Source organism: Sebastes umbrosus, chromosome 4 (genome assembly GCF_015220745.1).
Source record: "Sebastes umbrosus isolate fSebUmb1 chromosome 4, fSebUmb1.pri, whole genome shotgun sequence".
Classification (NCBI taxonomy): domain Eukaryota; kingdom Metazoa; phylum Chordata; class Actinopteri; order Perciformes; family Sebastidae; genus Sebastes; species Sebastes umbrosus.
The window spans coordinates 32418372-32444738 of record NC_051272.1 but is presented as its reverse complement, the minus strand read 5'-3'; the positions used below and the strand labels follow the sequence as shown (position 1 = coordinate 32444738).

Genomic DNA, 26367 nt, shown 5'->3' with positions numbered 1-26367 from the left:
AGGAAAATTCAAATTTACCACTTTTGACAGTATTACAGTTTAGCTTCCAGCTTTTCTAGCATTATATTTCAGCTCTCAGCTTCTTTAGGTAATGCAGTTCAGCTTCCAACTCTGCCAGTTGTACATTTCATCTTCTAGAGCAGGGGTGCCCAATACGTCGATCGCGATCTACCGGTCGATCGCAAAGGTAGTGTGGGTAGATCGCATGGCATTAAAAAAAAAAATAATAATAATTAAAAAATAGACGTCAGCCTATCGGAACAGATTGAGAACTGTCTGTCAGAGTTTGACAGACGCTTTCAAGACTTTGTTTTACTGGAGCCAGTCGCTACATTCATGTGCTACCCTTTTCGGGAAGATGCTGAGGCTGATTCACTTGCATCAAAAATTGCAACACTGTTTCACCTGAACTCATCTGGAGTGGAGGATGAGATTTTGACACTACAAGCTGACATTCAGCTTAAGTCCAGGGCTCATGGACAGTTCTGGAACTTACTCACAGAGGAAAAGTACCTCAACATGAGGAAATGTGCTACCTCCTTGACTGCATTATTCGGCTCCACTTATTTATGCGAGTCAGCCTTTTCCCACATGAAGATTATTAAGTCCAAATACCGTTCCACTTTGACTGATGATCATTTGGAAGTGTGCTTGAGGCTGGCTATCAGCAGCTACTGTCCGGACTATGCATCCCTGGCTGATTCCATTCAATGCAAGTCATCAGAGTAAGGTAATGACAAAAAATGTACAGTTATATTGTACAATATGGGTTCATGCAGTTATGCAAGGTACACCAACATATATTGTATATATAAAGAATACTCAATATATTTATAAATAAATATATGTTTTGCATTTTTATAGTAGGTAGATCATTTTGACTTGGTCATTTTATAAGTAGCTCGCATGCTGAAAAAGTGTGGGCACTCCTGTTCTAGAGTCATTTCACATTTCTGCATTTTCAGCAATGTGTTGCAATAAATTTCAGCCGTCAGCATTCCCACGCATTTTCAGCAGGAAATGCATTTTCTAGTTATTATTATTTATTTTTTTCCTTTTCTTATTTTTTTTCCTGCCAATCTACTGCTCCACACTCCAGTCCAGTAAATTGCGGTAATGCACCTATAAACTGGTTTGCCAACCGCCAATAAACACCAAAGAAGAAGCAGAAGAAGCAGCAGCGTTGGTGTTGGCTGCTCCAGGCTCCCGTACAGCAGATGGCAGTCTGCCCCTCAGTGATCTGTTGTGTTGCGACCCATTCACAGCACGAAGAGGACTTCATGACATAATATTGACAGTGAGGACTGACTGAGGAGAGTGGAGGTGAGTTTCCAACACACGTTTTTCATTACATTTTCAGCATAACATTGTGAACTTCCACCAGATATAAGAATGAACAGCTGACATGGTGCATGAACATGTTACACGACGTGCAGCAGAGAGATGAACGATGACATACCATCATACAGTGTGACGTCTGGGTTTAAAACGATGTATTTTAACCGAAAGATGGTTGGTTGTTAAAGGTATGCTCTTTAGCTATAACAATGATATTATTATAGTGTTTTGCCATTGATCTGTGGCATGTTAACAGGCTCTAAACGCAGCATTTGTGCCAAACAGAGGTGAGGATAGGAGGGACAGACATGACCCCATAGGGAAGATGAGCTCTCTCAAGGCTTCACACAAAACTGCAAAAACCAATGATTAACAAGTTGTCCTCCAAACAACCAAAACAAATAATCTACAGGAGACTAACCAGCCTGAGAGCAGAGTCCAGTCCTCTGTTGGAGTTTAGTGGGCTATATATTTTAATATTTCTTGATGTGGAAATCAAACCATTCTGAGAGAGAAAAAAACTTCCAGTCACAAGTTAGGAGCTGCAATCAGTTTTTTTGGCAGGTGAAAACTGTATTTTATGGGTTGTAATGGTCCTTTAAAGGAATTTCAGTAGGTAAAAAGGACTGAGTGGGCTTTAATTTGTCAGATATATACTCATGAATGAAATAAAAAAACTCACTGAATCACTGAAAAAGCTTTCAGTCACAGCATTTTATGGTTTGTAGGTAGGTAATCCAGATAAAAGCAGCTGTAGACTTATATAAACTGGGCGATATAGCTTTAAGGGGCTGTGCGCGCTCCTACGATGGAATGGATTTATTATGGACGACGGTCTGTGTGTACTGTCATGATTCAAAGAAACTACAGAATATCTTGAGACAGAAAAGATTGTTTAACTCCTAGTTTGTAGCTAAAATACTTATACTGGTTACCAAAGTGTCATAAACACCTATTCAGCATCTTTCACACTGACATAATCCTTCCTATTTTCCCTTTTTCGAGGAGCACTGACAGATCTGATGCTGGCAGGACAGACCTGAGAGGAGTTTTTTTACATTATGGAGGCTGTAGTTGACTTCCTAAATGTATTCCACATCAACACCAGTGGATTGTCCTGGACACTCAGCCTCTTCCTCATCTTCCTGGGTCTTCTCTACTGGTGAGTAAATACTTGTAAATCTCTGTGTGTTTGTGATGCTGCAGCTGCTGTGGAAATGAAGTCAGTTCTATACAGTAATCTACCAATAACATAAAGCACACACTTTGTGGAAATGCAGATATTCAGTACACTTCATTCATCAGATCTGATGTTTGCTATTCTGCATGTTGGGTTTCCTATTTGCATATTATGGGGAAGCTCTTAAAGGAGCACCTGAAAATATATTCTAAACCAGCCAGGGAACCAACTAACAGGAGGATTGATCGTGCTCCAATGAAAACTAATCATCAGTCAACATCTGTAGAGTTCAACAGGGCAAAAGACTAATAAATCAATGGGCTGAATATTTGGGGATGTTGGAAATGTTGCTCTTATATATTCTCCACTGTATTTGCTTTTATTATTTTAATTCATCGACACAACTCTGTGCTCTGTCTGTTAGGTATTCAGTTCGCCCCTTTTCGGTCCTTTCTCGATGTGGCATCAAACACCCAAAGCCAATACCTTTCTTTGGAAACATATTCATGTTTCGCCAGGTAAGATATGGCTGCAGATTCCATCAAACTGAGTTTTACCGGTCATTCTCTAACCTTTAACCTCTGTCAAAATCTGTTTTTGACTACAAGACATTTTACCCAGTGATGTGAGAAAAAAAAATAACATTTGTTATGACCTTAATGATGTTTGGGGAACACAAGGAGTAACAAACAGTTTACCCAAACTTCGAAAAGGATGTGACTGACGGTAAGAAAATAACTACTGAAGCACTTTAAGTGTAACAAAGGGAGCCATTTATTAACATAAAAATGATTAACAAAAAAATATATAGCAAGCAAATAAGGTGTCAGGGTCTCCAAGGCCCAAACAACAAACAGATGAACCCACACTAACTAGAAAATAAAGACTCTATTACTCAACTGAAAACAAAAGACAATACTAATCTCCCTAACCCTAGCCACACAACAGGAGAAAGGGAGTGACAGAGAACTCCTAAGAGGAGGCTTCTTTAACAAAGTCACCACGACTATCAAAAACAAAGTAGCAAGGATTAGCAGAGCTGTGTCAGAATCTATCACAGAAAACAGAGTTTCATCAATTATTCAACCACAGGACACCAGCAGCGGAAGAGAGCTCGAGGGCCAAGAAGGACATGTACACTGAATCTGGGAGTAGATATACAGCGCCAATGATTAATTGAAATCCAAGGTATGAATGACCAGGCAGACCTGAAACACACAGAGAGAGCTCTCGTTCAACAAGAGGGATAATCAGTAGACGCAACTGCATTGTTTTACAGGAATGCACTGCGCTTGACTTAACTGATATGAGCACAGAAGGAGAAGCAGTCAGCAGGTTCCATTTCAAAGCATTTATTCCATTGTCTTTTCAAGAGTAACATGTAGTTGAGTGGTTTCATTTCCACAATTGAAAGAAATTATACATTCAAATTAATTTCTCTAGAATACAGAAATTAATAAACGACTCTGACTCACATCAATACATCCCTACTTAAATAGGTCATACTAATGTCAGAATGAACTAGAGAGATGTTGGATGTACAACTTCACAGCGACAACAGTAAACATGACTTGGAATATCAAATAAAAATGGCATAAACTACCCTCTCAACCCACTCAGGAACAAAGGAAACCTCCTCAATCAAAGCTCAAACAGTGAATGAACTCACTCAATGCACCTGTCTGTGTCAGCTGCCCAGTCAGCACACCTGTACCTGTTTCAAGGGAGCATGCTCCTGTGCTCCCCAAATCCAGCAGTCATGTGACCTCCACTTTCAACAACATATTACTGCACTTTGTCACATTTCCACATTGATGAACACTGAAAAGCACTGGTTCTCTGGTTCATTTAAGAAGGCCTGACCGATGCCTACTTGGTGTAATTTCCTCTTTTACCAGCACTGGTTCGACTAGCCAGTGACCTCTACTGGCTCCTCAGGGTATTGATCACCACTCTCTCAATAGGTGCACTGGTTGTTGTGAATAACACATCCATAATCACTTTGCCCTTTTAAATTACAGCCCAATTTTGAATAAACATGTTCAGTAGCAAAAGCCATCCTGAAATCTTTCCAATGCTGATTGTTTTGTATAATCTATCTGAAGGCTAAATGTGAAAGTGCTTGATCTTAGTCCCAGAGATAAATGAGAAATGAAATGGGAAGGGAGACCTTCCTCACCATCATCATCATCGTCAGTTTGTTGGTTTTGTTTCAGGCTTTTGTTAAAAAAAGTAAGCTAGAAAAACGGTTGCATATGCAGCTCCCACAGAGTCAAACAGCTGATACTGTACAAACTCTGATTTACATTAAGACAGCAGCCCATATACCAATCTGTCTCTAACATGGAGTTATTTCAGTCTTAAGAAGAGCGTCTCTGGGGCCTTTCTGATGTTGTTCTTATTTTCTTTTCAGGGTTTTTTCAACCCTCTCAATGATCTCATAAAGACACATGGCAGAGTTTGTGGGTAAGTAGAAGAATCACTTTCTACTGTACATCAGCATCTAATGAAATGATGCTTCTTCCACATGAACACTTGCTTGGTAAAAACCAGCAGCATTGAGAGTGTCGTTTGATTTGACTGAGACTCTACTTGGTATATTTTAGGTATTATTTGGGCCGGAAACCGGTGGTGGTGATAGCGGACCCTGACATGCTCAGACAAGTGATGGTCAGGGACTTCAGCAGCTTCACAAACAGAATGGTGAGGACGTGAAACCAAAGCATACATGCACATGTACACTTTGTGCTCCCTCGTGATCGTAACGTAATTTTCAAGGGTGTAATGATAACAGACGTCTGTGCCCGTATACTCTCCTGTCTCTCTGTGCAGACTATTCGCTTTGCCACCAAGCCCATGACTGACTGTCTGCTCATGCTGAGGAATGAACGCTGGAAGAGAGTGCGGAGCATCCTGACCCCGTCATTCAGTGCTGCCAAGATGAAAGAGGTGAGATGTGAATGTGCTCACTGAGCGGGCCCCGATTAGAATCAGACGATATTTATGACAAAGAGTGATATTTTGTGGTCTTGAAACTTGCCAATTAGAAAAGTAGATCATAAATGTCTGTAAGAACAGCTCACAGATCTCTGAGGGAGCATTTGTTTTGTCTAATAAGTTACTGTCTGTCACAGGGGGAGGGGACGAGGTGTGGAGTTGGAGGACACCCAGCTGTAACGAACTGTATTGTAAAATATTTAAATCCGTTTGTTTTTTAGGTCAAATTGTAACTTGTATAATGTATAAAATGAAATCTAACTTAAGCTCCAATTTGTTGTAACTATTGAGGAGTGTCATTTGGATCTCAGGGTGAAGCGTGGTGGCATGGTGCTGCTGATAAACATGTCTAATGGATTTATGGCGGCGCTGCCCTATACTGCTTTCAACTGTAGTAAATATCAGATCTGCATCATTTTGGAGACAGCTTCTCAGTCCATGTACAAGGAGCGGAGAAGATGTGAAGGACTCCTTTGTTGAAATAGGGGACGTTTCCAAGGCGTGTTGAGTTCATGGTCCATTTGTTAAGTCCAAATTCTCTTTTCTGTCAAAACACAATTTTAGATTTTTGGAGGGTCTCTCATGAAGTTCGTTCTCCTCTTCATTAATAACTGCAAATACTGAAGCTTGTTTACTTTAAATTTCATGTCTTCATGACAACTGTTCAGTCACACTCTATAAATACTTTTTAAATTCAGCCAGGAGTAACTTAGAATATCCGTCCCCACAGTGTTTACTGCATGTCTGCTTCCAAACGGAATCACATGTTATTTCCATTTTGAAGCCGTTACTGTACATTCATTCAGTGTGTGTATTGATTAGTATTTTCATCTACAAAGGCTTTTTGTGAGCTTTATATGTTTGTTATGTTACGTTTTCCTAATTGTTTCAGGTTTTTTCTCAGCAGCTGTGACGAGTTATCGCTGTCTCTTTTATATTTTCCCCGTAGATGGTTCCGCTCATCAACACATCCACCGATGCCCTGATGACCAACTTGGATGTCTCCGCTGAGTCAGGAGAGGCCTTTGACATCCACAAGTAATCACACACACAGTGAACGTAGGCTTTTAGTATTACGGTGTCACTTTCTGTCCTCATATTTGTGTGTTTTTGCAGGTGTTTTGGCTGCTTCACCATGGACGTTATTGCCAGCGTGGCATTTGCAACTCAGGTGGACACTCAGAACAACCCAGATGACCCGTTTGTCCGCCATGCGCAGGCGTTCTTCAAGTTTTCTTTCTTCAGGCCCATCGTGCTGTTTTCCAGTCAGTCCAATCTGTTTGTATTGTTATTTTTATATATATATATATATATATATATATATGAATTATCACATTTGATTCATTTATATAGGACATTTATATTTAGGAATGCAATGAAGGCAAAAGAATAAAATATGATTAAAGCATAGACCAGAAAGCGGAGGGTTTACTATCTTCGTCACGGAATTATCTGGGGTTCCCAAGTCAATTTGGACAATACATTTTAAGAAAATTAAGCATAGAATACAAAGATATTGATAGATTTATTTAAAACTTAAAAACATACATTTAATGATTGCGCTGTCATGTGCGAGTGTGTAAAGTTGGCATTTCAGGTAGAGTTACACCAACAAATCTGGTTTGTCCGTCCAGTTGCTTTTCCACTCATCTTCGTTCCTCTGGCTGGACTCATCCCCAACAAAAGACGAGATCAGATGAATCACTTCTTCATCAACAGCATTCAGAAGATCATCAAGCAGAGAGAGGAGCAGCCGCCTGAACAGGTGAATCTCATGGACGTTTAATAATCTTAAATACAGTGAAATCTTCCATTTTTACATCGTTTTTTTTAATTGAATTTCTTGTGGTGGTGGTGGTTTTGCGTGTAGAAGCGTCGAGACTTCCTTCAGCTGATGTTGGATGCACGAACCAGCAAGGAGTGCGTGTCTTTGGAACACTTTGACACAGCGAACCACGCCGGTGAGCCGGATCATCACAGGAACCAGCAGACACAACCGTCGTCCTCTGATCCGGACGACCGTCCTCTCCCACAGGAGCCCCCCTCCAGGCGTCAACAGAAAAAGATGATAACCGAGGATGAGATCGTGGGCCAGGCATTTGTTTTCATTCTGGCGGGCTACGAAACCAGCAGCAACACGTTGGCCTTCACCAGCTACCTCCTGGCCATCCACCCGGAATGCCAATGCAAAGTACAGGAAGAGGTGGATGATTTCTTCACCAGACATGTGAGTGTGTTGCGTCACGGTTTGACCTGATCTCATTGTCTTCAGCTAGTTACAACATAAGATTTTTAGTTGTGGATTTATCTCATAGCAAGACTAATCCAGTGCACTTTTTTTGTTTTCCTTTTTTTATGTTAAAAACCTTTATTGAATTATGCTGAAAAATATGCTTATTTTTCCTTTTGTTGCAGGAGTCACCAGATTACACAAATGTCCAGGAGCTGAAGTATTTAGACATGGTTATAAGTGAAGCATTGCGCCTCTACCCTCCTGCATTCAGGTAAATTAAGAGCATTAAATGAGGATAAAAGATTTTTATTAAATTTAGTACTGTCACAAGGAAAAAGTTCACTTATTTCTGTGCATACATACAGAATATTTGTTGTTATGTTTATACTAATCATACAGGAATTAACATGGAATAAAGAAGGAACAAATTAATTTAGGTGTATAAAATAATAATAATAATAATACATTTTATTTAGTGGCGCCTTTCTGGACACCCAAAGACACCTTACAAAAATCTGTTAAAACATTGACAGATAAAACAATATAAAAACAACAGGACATGACAGAGACATATTTGTACAAACACATAGGATGGGTGATGATGAGTTCTGGAGAGAGTAGGCCAGTTTAAACAGGTGGGTTTTGAGGAGGGATTTGAAAGATGTGATATTGTCAGCATCCATGGTATTTTGTCCAACAAAGGTTTGCGAGAGACATCGACCAGGACTGTGTGGTGAACGGCCAGTCCCTCCCTAAAGGAGCGACGCTGGAGATCCCAGCAGGCTTCCTCCACCAAGACCCAGAGCATTGGCCAGAGCCGGAGAGGTTCATCCCTGAGCGGTAGGAGGCTGTTCTTACAGTAAATAAGACAAAACTATAGTGCCTACGCCTTGTGCTTCAATATCACTTGAATCTAGTAGTACACAACTATAACGAAGGTAGTAAAATCCCTGCATTGCCCTAAATGAAACACACTATTTTAATACTGATTGACTCCTATTCTCTACTGCTTTTAATTCATCCAAAATATATAACTTGTGGTTGATCTCCAGATTCACACCAGAGGCCAAGGCCAGTCGACATCCATTCGTATACCTGCCGTTCGGGGCCGGTCCCCGTAACTGCGTGGGAATGAGGCTCGCCCAGCTGGAAATCAAAATGGCTCTAGTGCGTCTGTTCCGCAGGTTCAGCATCGTGGCGTGCTCGGAGACCAAGGTGGGTCGGACACTTTTCGAGTCTTAGAAACGATTCATACACACAGAAGACAGCATGTACACACTACGCATGTGCATTTGAAAATCAGCCGGTCCACCTTTTGTAGCTGATGATCTGTTAACACGCCGTCATCATGCACTCATTGGTTATATTATTAAAAAGAAATTAAAATATTAAAGCATCTGTGTAAATAAATCAATCAAGAAATAAGGGAACGGACATAGTGTAGTCACAGCTGATATGTTATGTTCACTTATTATAGTTGCTTTGAGGTTTTACCAACATATGACAATCCAAAAAGACAAAGCAGAGTGTGTAGCCGTTTCCTCCTCAGTGTTGGGGCGGGCAAAAGCTGCTTGGACGATCCATATTACTGTATTTTTTGCATATATAATTATCAATAATATGTAGGGCTTTTATTAGACATTTGAGATTGCTGTAATTTGCACAAATTAACCAATGACTTATGATATAATGGTCAAAATTCAATATGCATCTGTCAGCTATTAACATATGTGGTTATGAATGTAAGTAATCCTACATTTAGAACACATGTAAAATATATGGAGGATGTTGCTTTTACATATGCTTTTCTTTTCTTTGTGCAGGTTCCTCTCGAGTTAAAGTCGGCAAGCACTCTGGGACCTAAAAACGGCATATTTGTGAAAATTCAAAGAAGAGACCTGGGGGAAGGTCGAGTGAATTCTCCACCAGACGATTAGAAACTCACCGTTCATCATCATCATCATGAATGGTTGAGCAATCCTATGAACAGTTACAAATCATTCTGCAGGTCCATGTTGTGACACTGTTGCACTGCGTCAGTGTTAAGGTGTTCCTTTCGCTCGTCTTGCACTTCTATTCTTGGCGAGTGAACTAGAAAGTGGACTGAAGATGAGACGTGATTTAAGAGAGAGGACGTAATAAATGAATGAAAAGTGTGCCTCTTACCTCAATATGTAGCAATATTGCTTTATTAAATAGATGTTGAACAGGCTACAACATTGCTGCCTGTCAGGAAAAGGCTATTTAGGGAAAGTTGTTTTGTGAACAACGGTTTTAATTTCACTTTATCCAGGTTACATTTTGCATTGTGGAATTAGGATTCTTATATTGATTTGTAAGTGCATTTAAATATTTAAACTTCTTCACAAGTTAAATCAATAAACAGAAATTGTATCTTGTGTGCAGTAAAATATAACAATAATGATGTGACCCTATAGAACAGAATGTTACTGGATCAAATCTGTCACCTGAACCTGGACGTTTGCACATTCCTTAATCAAACGGGCATTTAACTGAGCTGCTCACTTTACTACTGATTCCTCACATGAATGGTGGTTAAGTAACTATATAATTAACCACCAAACAGTCACAGATAGCCAAGGTCTACATAGACAGAGGTCCAGATTTGGCTACTACTGATTATATTTGATGATACTGAAGGATTTGTTTCACGTCTATTAATCTCCTCAAATAAAAGCTGCTATTTGAAAGTGAAAGTGAAGTGGTTTGTGAAAGGAAATCCCCCCTTTTGTTTTTAATCCTGATGACCCGGGTCAGCATTTATCTAATGTCTCAGAATAGGTAGCTGGACTTAACTAGCCCAAATGTCTCAGTGTGTATTAAGTCCAACTTCAAGGAGTAGGAGTATATGATATACAGTATTATTCTTTAATCGGGCAATCTCATTGAGATTAAGTTGGTAGTGTTCTTCAAAAACATTTTTTGTTATATCTGTTGAAATTCTCATTACATCCCGACAGCAATCAATAAATCAAATGCTCTGACAGCTGCGTGTAACGTTCGTTATTGTTAGCTGATCGATATAAGTTAATATAAACTTATTGATCTTCATATCTAACATAATATTTACGTGTTTAAAACATGAAATGTACGATACGTATTAAAAACAATATGTGTCTAACATTGCAAACAATAAAAGTGATGGCATGTCTTGGTTAACAATTACACTATTAGATTATTTTTAAAATATTTTTTGTATTATCACCATTATTTAATAAATTCAGATCATAACATTATTATTATACTAATATTTATTGTTATCATTATTTATTTATGTACTACTATTTGCCTGTTGTTTTGATTGCTCTAATTAGTAAGTACATAATAGTAATTATAGTAGCAGTGTTAGTGGTAGCCTATAGATGGAAAGCATGATCGCTAAGATGGAGGAAGACATTTAATTTTATTATATTATATTATATTATATTGTATTATATTATACAGGGACCTCTTTACAAGTAACCTTAAACAGGGAAAATAAGCCAAAGCCATACTTGACAAATGTGAGTTTTAACAATTCCTTCTGATAAATGAATTATTTTCTATCACGTCAGTAACTCAGTTCATGTCAGCCTACGGTACACACTCGTCTCCTGAGCATTTAGCAGCGATTATAGCTCAACTATCCTGATTCTAAGTAACTGGAGACAAAACTCTATGTTTCTTCTCCTCGTAGATCATAAATCCTTTAATATAATAACAACTCATTGAAATCGGTTGAGAAATGTAGACGTTATAGTGCTTTTTATCCAGAATAACAGCTGCCCCCCGTTCACTTGTATAGGGTTACAGGCCAGTCTTGCCAGGTCCAATATGGCGCCAACGTTGATGTATTGCCGCAACGGGCTGAAGCGTCCAATGCGGCGTCTATGTATATATGTCTATGGGTTTAACAAGACACACATGTTTTTCTTTGCAATGAAGGGTTTCCTTTAATTTCAGCTATTTTACAAAATACATGTCAAAAAAGATACATGCATGGAATATGAAGACTTGCAAAAGAAGTAAGTAAATATATTCTAAAATAGAGATAAAGGGGTGAAGGCAGTAATTAATATTATACTAGTTAGTTTTGGTGAGGAAGCATAAAACCTCTCAAAATTGGGACCAATATAAACATGACAGCTTGCAGAGATCAGTTTCCAGGTTTGGCTGCTGCTGCAGCTGCTGCTGCTGCTAACTGTTGGAGCTTCTGAGGGAGGATGACATTCGCAAAATGGATCCTGTCCTCCTTCAGTTTCTGTTTCACCGTCTGCGTCAGGCCCAGCTCCATGTACTCCTGCTGCTGCCTGTCATACTGAGGCCAACTGACGACGCCAGCACCGCTGGGAGAGCTGAAGAGATATACAAACACGACAGCCACAGACATTAGGGCGGTCCACACATAGGTTTGCTACTGATTTAATTTCAGGTGAATCAACTTCCCAGTATGAACACTCAAATAGCCCTTATTTACATCATTAGGTCCTTAAAGTTGTAAAATGCACTAATAGATGAATCTAGAGTTATTTCCCTTCCTCTGTTCATGTGAATAAGACCCAGACCGCGACGACAGTGCAAGCTGTGACGACCGCGTGACGTTGTGAGCCCGTGACTAAGTCACGGACCGAGCGGACGCTACTGCGCATGTCCGATGGTTCAATGGATGTGGAAGATCGCCGTAAGATCCGGGTACTTTTCCAGACGGAAGTCGAGCCATTTTGGCTCCATGCGCCACTTAGCAACTTTCATAGGAATGAACGGGGCCCCGCCTCCAACGCTGTATCCAGTTCTCTTTATACATCCATGATTTCAACATGGCTGCCGAGTCACCAACTTTCTCATTTTACAGTTAAACAGTACACTACAAGATGTTTCTGAAAACATTTGAGGAAAGAAAAAGGCATTACAGTAACAGAATATTGATTCATATTTGATCCTCATTGCCTAGTTCGACCGCTTGGTCGGAGTTTGTGAGTGATTGACAGTTGCTCTCATAGATGGCAGCTGGACGGCAGACTCCAGATCAGCTCTGACTGCTTGTTTTTCTCCGGTCTGTGAAATCTTGCAGATGCCATTAGGAGCACCGGAGGACATCGAGGACACAGAGGAACATGATTTTTTTTCCAGATTACTTGTCTCATGCACTACTATCAGGATATAGTGACCGTTTTATAAAAATAACTTTGTTAAATCATATTTGCTCCATTTCTATCTACTGCTGCTTTAATATAAAAATGCTGATTAGTGCAGCTTTAATGATATTGTTGTTCTCAGTGCTTACTCACCCAGTACGGGTAAAACTGCCCCAGTATGCCATCATGGTCCTACAAAGACTTTCATCCTCCTTGGTAATGTTGCCTGAAGATGGGACAGGAGGAGTTGAATCACAAAATCAAACACTGATACCCATGAACCGTGATCTGAAGTCACTTCAGCGCTATTATGTTGTAGCCACCTGATCCCATTCATTCCTTCATTTATTCCACCAAGTCCCAGAAGTTGGGCATGAAGTGGCAATGTCTGATATTCATACAACTTCGTCACTGAGAAAAGACAGGAGCAGGAGCCCGTAATCTACAGATATATATTATTACCTACCTATGATTTTTATATGTCCATTCCAGAAACATCCACCAAACATGAAGCCGACATCGTCCGCATGATCTGCCTTCACGAAGCTGGGTCTGGTGTGTTTGTGTATCTCAGCACGATATACAAACTCATACATGTAAACTGGAACGCCCGCATCTAAATACACCAAGGAGATAAAAGACAAGAGGTATATGCTTGGGCTGTGAGATGAAGGTCAAAGATCAACTCCTTGTAGGTAATGATCGTTGTTCAGTACAGGGTGAAGTAGGAACTCTATGAGGTGTTCCTTATACAAAGTTAAAGTGGAAGTGAAGCGTTCAACCAAGTTAAGCAGGTTTACTAAATTAATTTCCACTGCAATTATATAACAAACATTATAAATGTCAGCATTTAAAAGAAAGAAGAAGCTTTGTATCATCTTTTGTGACAAGAGCGCCGCCATGTTGCCGTACTCTAGTCTGTGACATCATTGTAACTCAGCTGAGTCAACCAACCTGGTGACGTCACAGGTTAGAGTACTGCAACATTGCGGCACTCTCACCACAAAAGCTGCAGAAAAGATGAAACAAAGCTGCTTTTTTCTTTTAAATGCTGACATTTGTCATGTTTGCTATAATTGTTCATCAGAGTGGAAATCCATTTAGTAAAGCAGCTTAACTTGGCTGAACATTTCACTTCCACTTTAAGATAAAATTAATGGAGCATCAAGTAATCAGCATATTGCACCAACATTGGCAGAAAGTCCTCCGACACGGGCCTTTAATCAATTAGTCTTCTGTGTGTGACACAAACAAGTCACATTTGTTTCCATTTATTTACAGAGGTGTCAAGATGCTCTCTCTGTGCCGTGCACCTTCTCACCTGCGTGGTATCCGGCCACCTTGACGACAGGCAGCGTCATCAGCAGGTCTCCTATGATTTCAGTGAATGCGTCTCTGATCTCCTCCGGTGTTTTAGCGTCTTTCATGTATTCGTCAACGATGAGGCTGTTGGCAAAGGAGGCCTGGAACAGGGAGGAAGGTTGGACCGTCAGATTTAGAATATTGATTCATATTTGATCAGCGCTGCCTAGTTTGACCGTTTGGTCGGAATTTGCGAGTGATTGACAGCTGCTCAGAGACGGCAGCTGGACGGCAGACTCCAGATCAGCTCTGATTGGTTGTTTTCTGTGTCTGTGAAATCTTGCAGATGCCGTTAAGAGCACCGGAGGACACAGGAGGACACAGAGTCTCATGATTTTTTTTCAGATTACCTGCCTCATACACTACTGTCAGGATATAGTGACCGTTTTATAAAAATAACTTACTTTAATCATATTTGCTCCATTTCTACCCACTGCAGCTTTAAAATTAAACAGTCAAGTAAATTCAAAATTGTCATATAAATAAATATACATATAAAAACCAACTCTCTAGCTTCAGTTATAATCAATCAATCAATCATTATCATCAACAAGCAGCAACAGCTACCATGGAGCTCACCCCTGTAGGATTGAACATGTTCACCACTGCCAGCACAGCCTCTCTGTTCATGCCGTTCTCCCAGCCAGGAGGGGCGAAGCTCTGTGATCAGCATGAAACAGAATCGGTTCAAGAAGAAGTACAAATCCTTCAAGATAAAGACAACCACCATAATTCCTTTCAGAAAAGAGATGATCTGAAGATTGAGTGACACTGACATAAATAATAGGAGTACTGGAATTGTCACAGAGGCTGGGTAAAGTATGTTATGTCTGAATACTTGGAGTGAAAGCATTGAGAACTGTGTGACCTGAGGCAGAATCCATCCAAACTCATGGTTGGTTACTCCCATCATCACTGGAACCTTCAATACTTCTTTCCTCTTGAGAAGCTCCTCTGCTGTGTCAGTCAGAAACACGCCGTCCACCACGCCTCCCAGGTAAAGTTTCATCTAAACACAAGACAGAACTCACTGCTGTTGAGCATCGATACAACTTTGTGGATGATGAAGGTAAATCAAACTTTCAATGGGTGTTTACCAGCCAAGGCTGTTCACAGGCTGCCATCTGGTGACTATAGTTAGCCTTGACACTTGAAATTTTCATCTGAAATTAAAATCCCCTTCTGGCTGAGGTTTCTATTAGTTTGTTCACCAGCACCGTGTGATATTTACAGCTGGTTTTTATTTTTAGGTTGAATAATTTAAGATTTGTCATCTGGATTGCAGTAATCCGCAATTTTTAAAATGTATAATTTTGGTCTAGGTTAATCCAGTGCTCTTTCATCTGGAGACACACAGATAAACTTAGTAAAATTAGAAATCTTTCTAGCTAGATTTGGCCTCCTAATTTAACTTGAATTACACTGTAATGACAAAATTATCCAGGAAATGCAATAAAACACACAATCAAATTAACCCCCTGAGACCCATGGGATCCCGACTGACTTTACTGTCTTTCAGAGGCTCTAGCAGGTTCAGTTTTAGGGCTAGAGTGAAGACACAGATATCATATGAAACTAGAAAACCATGTCGGGAAAGAGGCTAAATAACGCTCCAAAGTTGGGCTAAAATTTAGCAAGGAAAAACTGGCAGGGCCATTTTCAAAGGGGTCCCTTGACCTCTGACCTCAAGATATGTGAATGAAAATGGGTTCTATGGGTACCCACGAGACTCCCCTTTACAGACATGCCCACTTTATGATAATCACATGCAGTTTTTTTTCATGCAATATAAATGTGTCATTATCGCCTATTCTAAATTGGTGTATTTGAATATTTCTGCATACTGGGGTCCCTAAACAGTCTTTGATAAATACATAAATTGGGTATCACTGTAAAGCTGTGACTCTTGTGAATCCAATGAGCCCAACTGTATTTCTGTGTGATGATGTTAGTACCCATAGGAGACATTTCATTGTGGTGAGACCATTTTTTTAAACTTGACCTCACTGTATAAAATGACCTGTGGTGACCTCTAGGATAATCACAGCCTCATGAAACTTTACAGCCACAAACTACAGACCTAGCGCATTCAGAGGATGGATGGCTTTCCTAGCTAGACTGACAATAAAGGGGTTTCTGAGCAGTTTACAGAACAGAAGTGCTCGTCATTTAATCGCCGAAAAATGCAATTCTTGCAGAAATCTCCAAATGTCAAAAGTTTTTGATCCCAAATCACAGCATGGCTTTTTCTATGGTGTTCCTCAAGGTCTTGGTGTCTTAATGTGGTATTTTGGAGGATTATTGATCATTTTTATCAATTCTCAAGGGTTAAAAAAAAGGTTAAATTTAGCATCAAGTCTGTGCAACAAATGTTATCAACCCAAAAATTGCTGCAACAACTTATGAGACTTAATAGAGCATGGGAATTCATTTTAAATAATTAATTGATTAATAATTCATGTTTATTTCCGATTTATGAACTTGACACACAGTGCTGAGCTGCATCTCAAATTGATCTTCAGGTTCCCAGCTTTCAGATGATGTACACCACTTCTATGTGACATCTACTGTTGACCTGCTACCTCCCCCTAAAGACCCCCTGTACCCCCATAAAAAAGACAAAAACGGGTCTATTGCGGGTCCCTGAGGTTAAACACATCTATAACACTTGCTTGCATGCCTTCACAAGACCATTTACCTTTTTAGTTGCATCAACTAGCTCATCTTTACTTTTTCCCCTCATACATTGGACCAGTTCCTCTGTGCTGCTGCGGTCACATCCAGTAAGGTTGGCAACAAACTAGGTATAAGGAAGAGATTAATAAAAATGACAAATACATTAAATAAATATATCCAGATACAACAATTCTCTATAAAAAGTGAAAACCCTAACCTATTTTACTCTGGTAGACGTGAAAGTTGCTATATTTTTGCCCATTGCACAAAAGATCCATACATCCAGCAGTATCTATGGGGGTGTGATAGTTGTGTTGCTGATATATATATATATCTATATATATATATAGATATATATATATATCTATATATATATATATCTACCTATAGGTTCACTTGTAGTATAGTTCACTTCATAGTATAGCATGCTTTACAAAATACAACTTAGATGTAAACTAGTTGTAATCAAAGTTACTATTCTTACTCTTAAAGTACACTTAAAAGTATACTTTTATAAACTAAAAAAGTGGGCCAATTTAGTCCCAAGAAGTATTGAAGTAGTACCCTTACAAGTATATTACTAGTACATTGATATTTGTATACTTACTGCATAAAGTATACTTGGGAAATATACTTGAACTTTACTTCAAGTTTACTTCATAATAATAACTTGAAGTATACTACTTTTTCATATGGGAATTTACTCAGTTTACTTATTACAGTACCTTGGCATGACGCAAAGGATGTGATGTAGTGAAGGTCCCAAGTATTGCCACTCCACTTTGAAAAATTGCCCTCTGAAATAGTCCTTTTGCTTGTGGAGACAGAGTCTGTACATAAGGAATGATACATGACATGATAAATAATAAATTCAAGATGCACTCATAAATTAGCACATATCTGGGTTACATAAATATGTTAAAAATGTATTGATGTAGAGGTTTCCATGTTTTCTTCCAGTGATTAGTTTTCTTTACCAGTGTGGATGCACTGATGCCTCCTGCAGATTCTCCAGCGATTGTGACAGTTTGTGGATCGCCGCCAAAGGCCTCAATATTTTCCTGCACCCATCTCAGGGCTGCTAGCTGGTCCAAGAAACCCCAGTTGCCCTGAGCATGCTCGTCTCCGGTGCTTTGGAACAGAAAAAAGTCAAGAAACTTGCTTTGGATGAGAATCATTTCACTGTGATACTGTGGATATTTATTTCTTCATTTGAAACCAGACAGAAATGTGATGAGCACCACAATCCCTTACCTCAGGAATCCCAGAATGCCGAGGCGATACTGAATAATAACCATCACTATGTTTTCATAAGCAGCTAATGGAGCGCCGTCATACTGAGAAGCTGCACCCATTGCCAGACCTCCTCCGTGGATCCACACCATCACCTGATGACACACAAGACAGGAGCCTGCTGTTCACAGCTGACCTCTCCACACAGACATTTACAATCGGTTGTTATGCGTTTGTAGTGCTGTTTATTTATTTATTTATTTATTTGGTTACTCAATATTTATTCTCTCTTAGTCTATCTTCCTCTTTTTTATCTTTAAAGAATAATGTACATTTTTAGATATTTGATTTTGGGTATGTAGGTGTATGCATATGTGTTGGTATGTACAGTATGTGTATGTATGTGTTCATGTACATATGTATATGTGTATACAGTATATGTGTATGTATGTATGTACAGTATGTGTATGTGCAATATGCAGTATGTGTGTATGTATATGTATATACAGTATATGTATTTGTATATCTGTTTGTGTTTGTGTATATATACTGTATGTATGTGTATAAGAATAATATATAATCATCATATTTTACATTGTATTTTATATGCATGGTCGGATGCTGTGTATTGTATATATATATATATTGCATATTGTATTGCATGTGCGTATTGTATATTATAAATAATAATATGCGCATATACAAAAAGATAACAACTAGTCAATGTGATTAAGATAAATATGTAAGTAATGAATTTGTATATTTTATTAAGATACATTTATAAGTAATGAATTGGTATTCTTGATTGATAATGAATTTATATTTTGATAAGCATAATTATATCAGTAATTAATTTATATTTTTGTACGACAGAGATAAAAAGTAATAATTATTATATTTAGACAAGTTTATGAAAATAAATTAGAGTATATGTTTAGCTCAATAAGGAAGCTGGTTAATTATCAATGAATGACTTATGGAGAACGGGTGGGATTAAATAAGTTTGTATACTTCTTCTCACTCATTTTCGAATATGTAAACCAAGGCCTCAAGTGTTTGACAATTTCTTTTGTTTATGCTTTTCATTGTATGTAAATATTACTTTTTACTGTCTGTCCACTTGTTTGTATGATCAATCTCTTTTTTTATTTTGTATTTTTTTTATTTTACATGTTCGAAATAAATTTTGAAATGAAATGAATGAATGCATCGCCTACATTGTGATGCATTAGAAACAAATTTCACCGGCCCATTATAAACCGAGATCAATAGTTTTGTTTACAAAACTGTACTGTTTAGAGTCACGTGGGGTATGTCTATAAAACACTGTGTGTTCTACAGTATGTGATTGCATAAGCATCATTGTAGCTACAGCAGGATGTGGGCACTAAAAGTAGTTGAAGTGTATGTTGAAGTGTAATGGCTGAAAGATTTTCAACTCTCTGAAGAGTAAGATTATAAAGCCACTGAACTGTTAAAGAATAAGAGATGAAAGCAGTTGAGACTTCTGGTTGACTAGAAAGCACTGAAAGTAGTTGAAGTGTCATTTGGTTATACCCTTACGAAAAAGAAGTATACTTCAAGTTTATTTTATGAAGTATACATAAGTAAAGTTCAAGTATATATTTCCCAAGTATACTTTATGTAAGTATAGTAGTATCCTATACTAATATCTAATATACCTATACTAGTATACTAATATCAATGTAAAGTAGTATACTTGTAAGTGTACTACTTTAATACTTTTTGGGACTAAATTAGCCCACTTTTTAGTTTATAAAAGTATAATGTTAAGTGTACTTTAATTGTAAGAATAATACATATTGAGTACACAACTAGTTTACACCTAAGTTTTATTTTGTACTGCAACTACACTATAAGTATACTGATAGTTTACTAGTTTTATACTTGTAGCCCACTCTTTAGTTTCTGAAAGTGCACTTTAAAGTATACTCTCAGTCAACTCGTTTAATAGTTTTTATACTGCAAGTATACTTGTGTATACTTGTAGCCCACTTTATAGTTTCTGAAAGTGCATTTGCTTACTAGTTTAATAGTTTTAAACTGCAAGCACTGAAAGTTGATAAACTGACAGTTGATAAGTGTTGAAGTAATATGAAGTGGTAAGCAGAATCATCAGACCAAGGATGTGTCTTAATTTGAATAATGAACAGAAGCAGCATCACATCTTTACACCAACAAAGCAAGCTAACAAGCTAACCAAGCTGAAATAACCAACCACTGTCTCGTAACTCTGTGTTAAAATCTAACAGCTCTGTTTGAACAAAGTTAATGAGCAGCCAACACATTTGACATTACACAATGGACAGTTCTATACTCTGCATAAAGACAGGAGGGTGGACAAAATAACATGAACGTCTCATTTAGAATTCAGTCCGCTCCAACAACATCATGAGTTACTTTCTCCCTTCACAAATGTGGCCTTTAATGCAGGGCTGATTTACTGGATTGCATTTACACTGTAAGGAGATTGTGTTATTTTGTCACTGCCTCTACAGTATATACACGCTGTCTGTTTAACCCACCGGGAGTTTGTTCCCCTTTGCTGCCTCAGCTGGAGTGTATACGTTCAGATACAGACAGTCCTCTGAGAGCTCTGGTGGGGTGTATTGCATTGACATGGTCCTAGAAAGATTCACAATTATGTCTGGATCCTGGATACACCTGAAATAGAAAGAGAGACACAGAGAGAGAGAGAGAGAGAGAGAGAGAGAGAGAAGTGTGTGTCTTCCAGAGAGAAAAAAAACAGTTCCTCAAATATTGTCATGGTCTTTGCCCTTTGGTGCTTCAGTAGTCACCCAGTCTTACATGGGAGGCTGGTGGGTGCCGTCTCTCTCCCCCTCCCAGGGCTCTGTATCCTGTGGAGCAGCCAAGCGGAGGGGCCCCACTGGGGGCCGGGCAAAGGGGATTCCCAGGTATTGCTTCACCCTCCTCTCTGTGCCTTTCACCGTAATGTATCCCCCTCTGATTCGGCCATCTTTCAGAGATACCACAGGGTCAACGCTCCCTGCTGAAGATACAGATACAGTATGTGTGGGTGTGTTAAAGGACCACAGCAGCAAGGTTACAATCAATGTTTATTTGACATTACTGCCGACCATTTCCCAATCCTACTACGAAAAAGTAGTATACTTCAAGTTTATTTTAAGAAGTATACTTAAGTAAAGTTAAAGTATATGTCCCCCGAAGTATACTTTATGTATACTAATATCAATGTATTAGTAGTATACTTGTAAGCGTGCTAATTCAATACTTCTTGGGACTAAATTGGCCCACTTAAGTGTACACTTTAAGTGTAAGAATAGTCAACTTTGAGTACACAACTAGTTTACATTACAATTGCATTTTGTGCAACTATACTATGAACTATACTACAAGTGAATAGGTATACTGTTAAATAGTTTAATAGTTATATACTTGTAGCCCACTTTTTAGTTTATGAAATGATTTTCTCACATGCCATGAAGTAAATTCATATCAAAACATTTATTTATAAATTCTTAACCACTTTATTAGGTTACTAAAAAGTAAGCACAACTACAGGCCAAGTATTCCTTCCTGTAGGCCTATAAGGCAAGAATACTTAATCATACTTTTCTGAAGTATATCTCGTTCAAAAGATTAAGTACAAGTATAAGCCAAGTATACTTAGACTTTACTGTATACTTGTCAGTATCCGCCAAGTATAATTAAGTATATCTCTGATAAGTACATAAAAAGTAAACTGAAAGCATACTCTCTTATTCTAAGTTTAAAATAAGTATACTAATAGCACACTTGAATAATTTGCAAAGGAAAAGCATTTTTCGATTTCTGAATGTGTTGAACATCAAAGTTGCCTTGCAGTCTTGAAACTTGCTTGAATAAGGTAATCCATCACCGTGAGCATGCCTGTTTTGATTAACCTCAAAGTTATGTTATTGTTGTTTAATAATGTGAATGAAAGTGTAGATTGATTTGAAAAGTCTGCACTGTGTTGCCACTGAACAATAACGAGACTTTGAGAAACAAAGAGTGGATTCAGACATGCTGACTGTGACTGATTGTCAAACTCAGTCAGGTTACAGGTAGAGCGTTGAAATGACCCATGGGTGGGTGCATTATTTCATTCTTTTTTTAATTTTCGTCTGATACTGCATGTACTGTATCTCCATTACTGCATGGTGTATCTGTACAGTTCCCCACATGCAGCACATACACAGTGTCCCTAACAACTTTTGTACTAAAACATCTGAATACTTCTTCCACCGCTGGTTTTAAAAAAGTGTACTTTTAGCATTGAAACATGCATATAAGTGATTGCAAAAAAAACAAAACTGCATTGTCAGTCCAGGGATTACTGGATGGGTTTGGAAATTCCTTAATCCAGGTATTGTTTCAGGGAAACCTTTAAAAAAAAACTCCCATACAATGGACAAGCTACAACAAGGCTGTTATTGGTATCTTAAGAAAAGTTGACAATGTGAACAGGGTTCCTTTTTAGTCTTAATGTCAATATGGTCATTCTTAGTCTACGTAATGCATTTGTGTAAGATTGTTCTTAACATTCCTTTGGGCTGCTAAGGTATTAGAACATTGTGTATAGTTGACCTATGCATTTGTCATCTATATGGCTGGTGCATCAGAATGTCCTGCCCTGATATGAGGATAAAATTAAGTGTGTTCTTACCTGGTGTCGTCTGTGCGATCACTGTCAGCGCAGGAAGGAGACAAACAATGAACAGTGCTGTTCTCATCCTGACCGGGCTTGAAGTAAATACAGAGAGAATTACAGTGTGCTTTCAGAGAAAAAGCCTTGTGCCCCCGTCCTGGACCTCTAGTACCACCCCGCCCCCACACACACACACACACACACACACCGGACACACACACACACACTATAAATTGTGCATATATACAAACATAAAGTGAGTACATACACTTTCAACCTCTAACTCGCTCACACACCTCACAAACAAGCTCATTGTGTCACCACAGCTCAGCATACTGTAAATAGTATAATCTCCATTGATTTAACCTCCAATGCACCACAAGGACAACTGGGGCTGATGAAATCCAGGTCCTTCTGTATATTATTCCAGGAAGAAGGACTAGCGTATTTAGAAGCTTTTTTTAGCCTATCTCCGTTCTAACCTTTGGGACCAACATCTGTAGAACATTGTGAGAGCGCCAGGCCATATTGATTGCGGTTTGTACACATGTATGCACACAGATACGAAGGAACCAGTCCAAGGAGCGATTTATATATAAGAGCCGACCAATGGGAAAGTCTGCGGACATAGGGAGATGTTCATTTAGCAGCAGCATACAGGGTACAGTGCTGAACCAGATTTCCACAGCCAGTAATGAAACGTAAAGCACAATGGTAACCAGTATCCAGCATCTTTAGGCACTGGTCAGGTGCATTCATATAGAGCAGATCACCGAAATCAAATAAAGGTAAAAAAAAAAGTTGTTGAAATCAAATGTTTCCTCGTCCGGAGGGAGAAACAGGATTTGTTTCTAAAAAAGAACCCCAATTTAATTTTCAGTTTGGAAACCAGGTTTTCAATATGTGATTTGAAAGATCTCTAAATTTCTAAATACTTATATGTTGTAATACAGTAGATTGTATGGTTATGTTTTTTTCAAAAATACTATTGGCAAACATATTGTTGGTTGTTATTAGAGATTTATAACATTTACTTGCTTTGCTATGCTGTGATCCTGCATAGCTAAGAGGCGGTCCTGAGTATTTTGACAGCTGGATGATGATGATGATGATGATGATGGTAAATGGGAAATTAACTTGCATTTATATAGCGCTTTTCTAGTCTTCCGACCACTCAAAGCGCTTTACACTACATGTCAGCATTCATCCATTCACACACACATTCATACACTGATGGCAGTGGCTGTCTTGCAAGGTGCCAACCTGCCCATCATAATCTATTTTCATATATTACTGAGTCATCTGCTGTTAACCTTTACAACCTTTTATTTTGACCTTCAGACCCTCAAGGTGACCCTCTGTATCTACACATATAGTATATTATTCATATGTTATACCAGCACATAGATTCAATGTGTACAGTTAATAATGTTTAATATTCAAGGACAAAGTCTGCACCTTACTGTACAGCTTTCAGCAATATCCAGTTTACTTGCACTAATGTACCGCATATACTACTATCATTGTACATACATAGAACATTAGTCCTCTCTTTAGTCTCTATTCTCAGTGTTTTACTCTACAGCAAGTCAAACTTTAAACCTTCCCCAAATTTTCAGTTTGAATTACTTCATTACAAAGACAAATAGCATTGCCAAAGATCATAAGGAGTGGTGAGGTACTTTTGGTTGGTCGCCCAATGTCAGCTGGGATCGGCTCCAGCCCCCCCCCCCTCGACCCTGAATAGGATAAGCGGTTACAGATAATGGAGGGATGGATTTCCAACTGACCACAAATAAAATCAGTCCAAACAAACAACCTGAAATTTGGATTAATGACCAAAATTTCAGGAAAGAAATCTCCAAAATACTTTTAATGCGGGATAGAAAATGAATGTACTGCATTCAGAAAGAAAGGCTGTTATCCAACAAGTGACACCCAGGCTGCCGTTGCAGTAAAGATGGTGCCTTCAGATGTGGTTGAGACATACAAAAGGATGCTAAATTGCCTCCAAACAAAAAGTGGATCAACAATTTACTAAGACACTATAGGTTTGGTTTTATATACATGCACAGGTGTGTAGGCTTCAAGTTGCCATTGTCATTAAAGCTTCGGGAGGCAGAATTTTTGTTTTGGCATCTTTGGGCAAAACTTCCATAATAACCTTTCAGCATATTGTAATTCAAGTGCTCTGAGAGAAAACTTGACTTCTGCACCTCCTCATGGCTCTGTTTTCAGGCTTCAGAAAATCCAGCCTGTGACGGGAGACTTTGACCAATCACAGTTCATTTCAGAGAGAGAGTGTTCCTATTGGCTGTGCTCCGGCTGGTAGGCGGTGCTTGGTATTGTCTCAACTGATCTCAACATGGCTGCCGGGTCCCAAACTTTCTCATTTTACAGCTAAACAGTACACTACAAGATGTTTCTGAAAACATTTGAGGAGAGAAATAGGCATTACAGTAACAGAATATTGATTCATATTTGATCAGCGCTGCCTAGTTTGACCGTTTGATCAGAGTTCACGAGTGATTGACAGCCGGCTCTCATAGACGGAAGCTGGACGGCAGACTCCAGATCAGCTCTGATTGGTTGTTTTCCTCTGGTCTGTGAAATCTTGCAGATGCCATTAGGAGAACCGGAGGACACAGAGGACATGATTTTTTCCAGATTACCTGTCTCATGCTCTACTGTCAGGTTATAGTGACCGTTTTATAAAAATAACTTTGTTTAATCATATTTGCTCCATTTCTACCCACTGCTGCTTTAAATAACCCAGAAGGATAAGCTTATCAAGAGGGAACTCCAAACAGTCTCAGAATTGTCATCTCAAACCTGCCAGTATGGCAAGTGTCCATGTGACTGCACTGTTTAGCTCTACACAGCATAAAGACTGATGTGCTCCAACACTGTAATCTCTGATTTGAAAGATGGCCACTAGATGGCACCAGTGAATTTAGCTGCTAAGAAGCCAACTCCAACTCGTCTCCATGTTCATGTTAAACGGGAGGAGCATATTTGGGAAAGCAAGTGGGTGACCCAGGGGTTGCTGGTTCAAATCCCTGGATGGAATGACACTTTATGGCATCAACCAGGTACTTCATGTATAGTTCACTGACTTGGTGGTTTGTTACTATGCAATTGAAGTGTGAGATTTTCAGTAGTGTGCTGTTATATCTGTTATTTCAAGTGATTAGTGTATACAAACCTTCAAACAAAGTTAGAACTTTCTCACCTTATGAATTTTGGAAATGAAATGACTTTTCAAAATGTAACTTAATTTCTGAATAGATGCTTAATATACCTTTCCCAATAAATGTATGATATCTGTAGACTAAAAAACAAAGATATTTAAATGCTGAGATGAAACAACCGTGGGAACACTTAATTATCCCTGCTGTTCATAGTCTAATGTTGATGTTAGTGACTGTATACACCCACTCCATTCACATGTGTGTCCTTAAGCCCACAATATATATCATAGTCTAATTCTGCTATTATATTTCGAAAAATACCTTTGTAAAGCATTCACTTCAATGTGAGT

At 38.7% G+C, this 26367-nt stretch overlaps 2 protein-coding genes across 2 annotated transcripts; one reads left to right on the top strand and one right to left on the bottom strand.

The window, feature by feature from the left end:
• Window positions 1-680: 680 nt before the first annotated feature.
• On the top strand, window positions 681-10465 carry tbxas1 (thromboxane A synthase 1 (platelet)). The gene is made up of 15 exons (XM_037767542.1): window positions 681-730; window positions 1100-1323; window positions 2343-2500; window positions 2943-3036; window positions 4932-4984; window positions 5125-5221; window positions 5351-5467; window positions 6465-6553; window positions 6632-6780; window positions 7150-7280; window positions 7386-7742; window positions 7931-8019; window positions 8451-8588; window positions 8801-8963; window positions 9572-10465. Exons 3-15 carry the CDS (start codon window positions 2400-2402, stop codon window positions 9683-9685), a joined length of 1692 nt encoding a protein of 563 aa, XP_037623470.1. The 5' UTR covers window positions 681-730; window positions 1100-1323; window positions 2343-2399; the 3' UTR covers window positions 9686-10465.
• A 229-nt stretch (window positions 10466-10694) lies between these two features.
• On the bottom strand, window positions 10695-22911 carry ces3 (carboxylesterase 3). The gene is made up of 13 exons (XM_037767544.1): window positions 22845-22911; window positions 20984-21185; window positions 20701-20839; window positions 18176-18309; window positions 17899-18052; window positions 17647-17751; window positions 16944-17045; window positions 15114-15254; window positions 14825-14905; window positions 14205-14346; window positions 13350-13499; window positions 13037-13109; window positions 10695-12103 (listed from the first exon to the last, which is right to left on the bottom strand). Exons 1-13 carry the CDS (start codon window positions 22909-22911, stop codon window positions 11905-11907), a joined length of 1689 nt encoding a protein of 562 aa, XP_037623472.1. The 3' UTR covers window positions 10695-11904.
• Window positions 22912-26367: the final 3456 nt, after the last annotated feature.

What these genes read in the sequence shown, in the direction of transcription:
- tbxas1 (XM_037767542.1), top strand. Translation starts at nt 2,400, where the DNA reads ATGGAGGCTGTAGTTGACTTCCTAAATGTATTCCACATCAACACCAGT. An exon ending in GAGGCCTTTGACATCCACAA is followed by an intron (nt 6,554 to 6,631) that starts GTAATCACACAC and finishes GTGTTTTTGCAG; the next exon opens with GTGTTTTGGCTGCTTCACCA. An exon ending in AGGAGCAGCCGCCTGAACAG is followed by an intron (nt 7,281 to 7,385) that starts GTGAATCTCATG and finishes TTTTGCGTGTAG; the next exon opens with AAGCGTCGAGACTTCCTTCA.
- ces3 (XM_037767544.1), bottom strand. Translation starts at nt 22,911, where the DNA reads ATGAGAACAGCACTGTTCATTGTTTGTCTCCTTCCTGCGCTGACAGTG. An exon ending in GGCATTCTGGGATTCCTGAG is followed by an intron (nt 18,053 to 18,175) that starts GTAAGGGATTGT and finishes TCTGTTCCAAAG; the next exon opens with CACCGGAGACGAGCATGCTC. An exon ending in TTGGATGGATTCTGCCTCAG is followed by an intron (nt 14,906 to 15,113) that starts GTCACACAGTTC and finishes TGCTGATCACAG; the next exon opens with AGCTTCGCCCCTCCTGGCTG.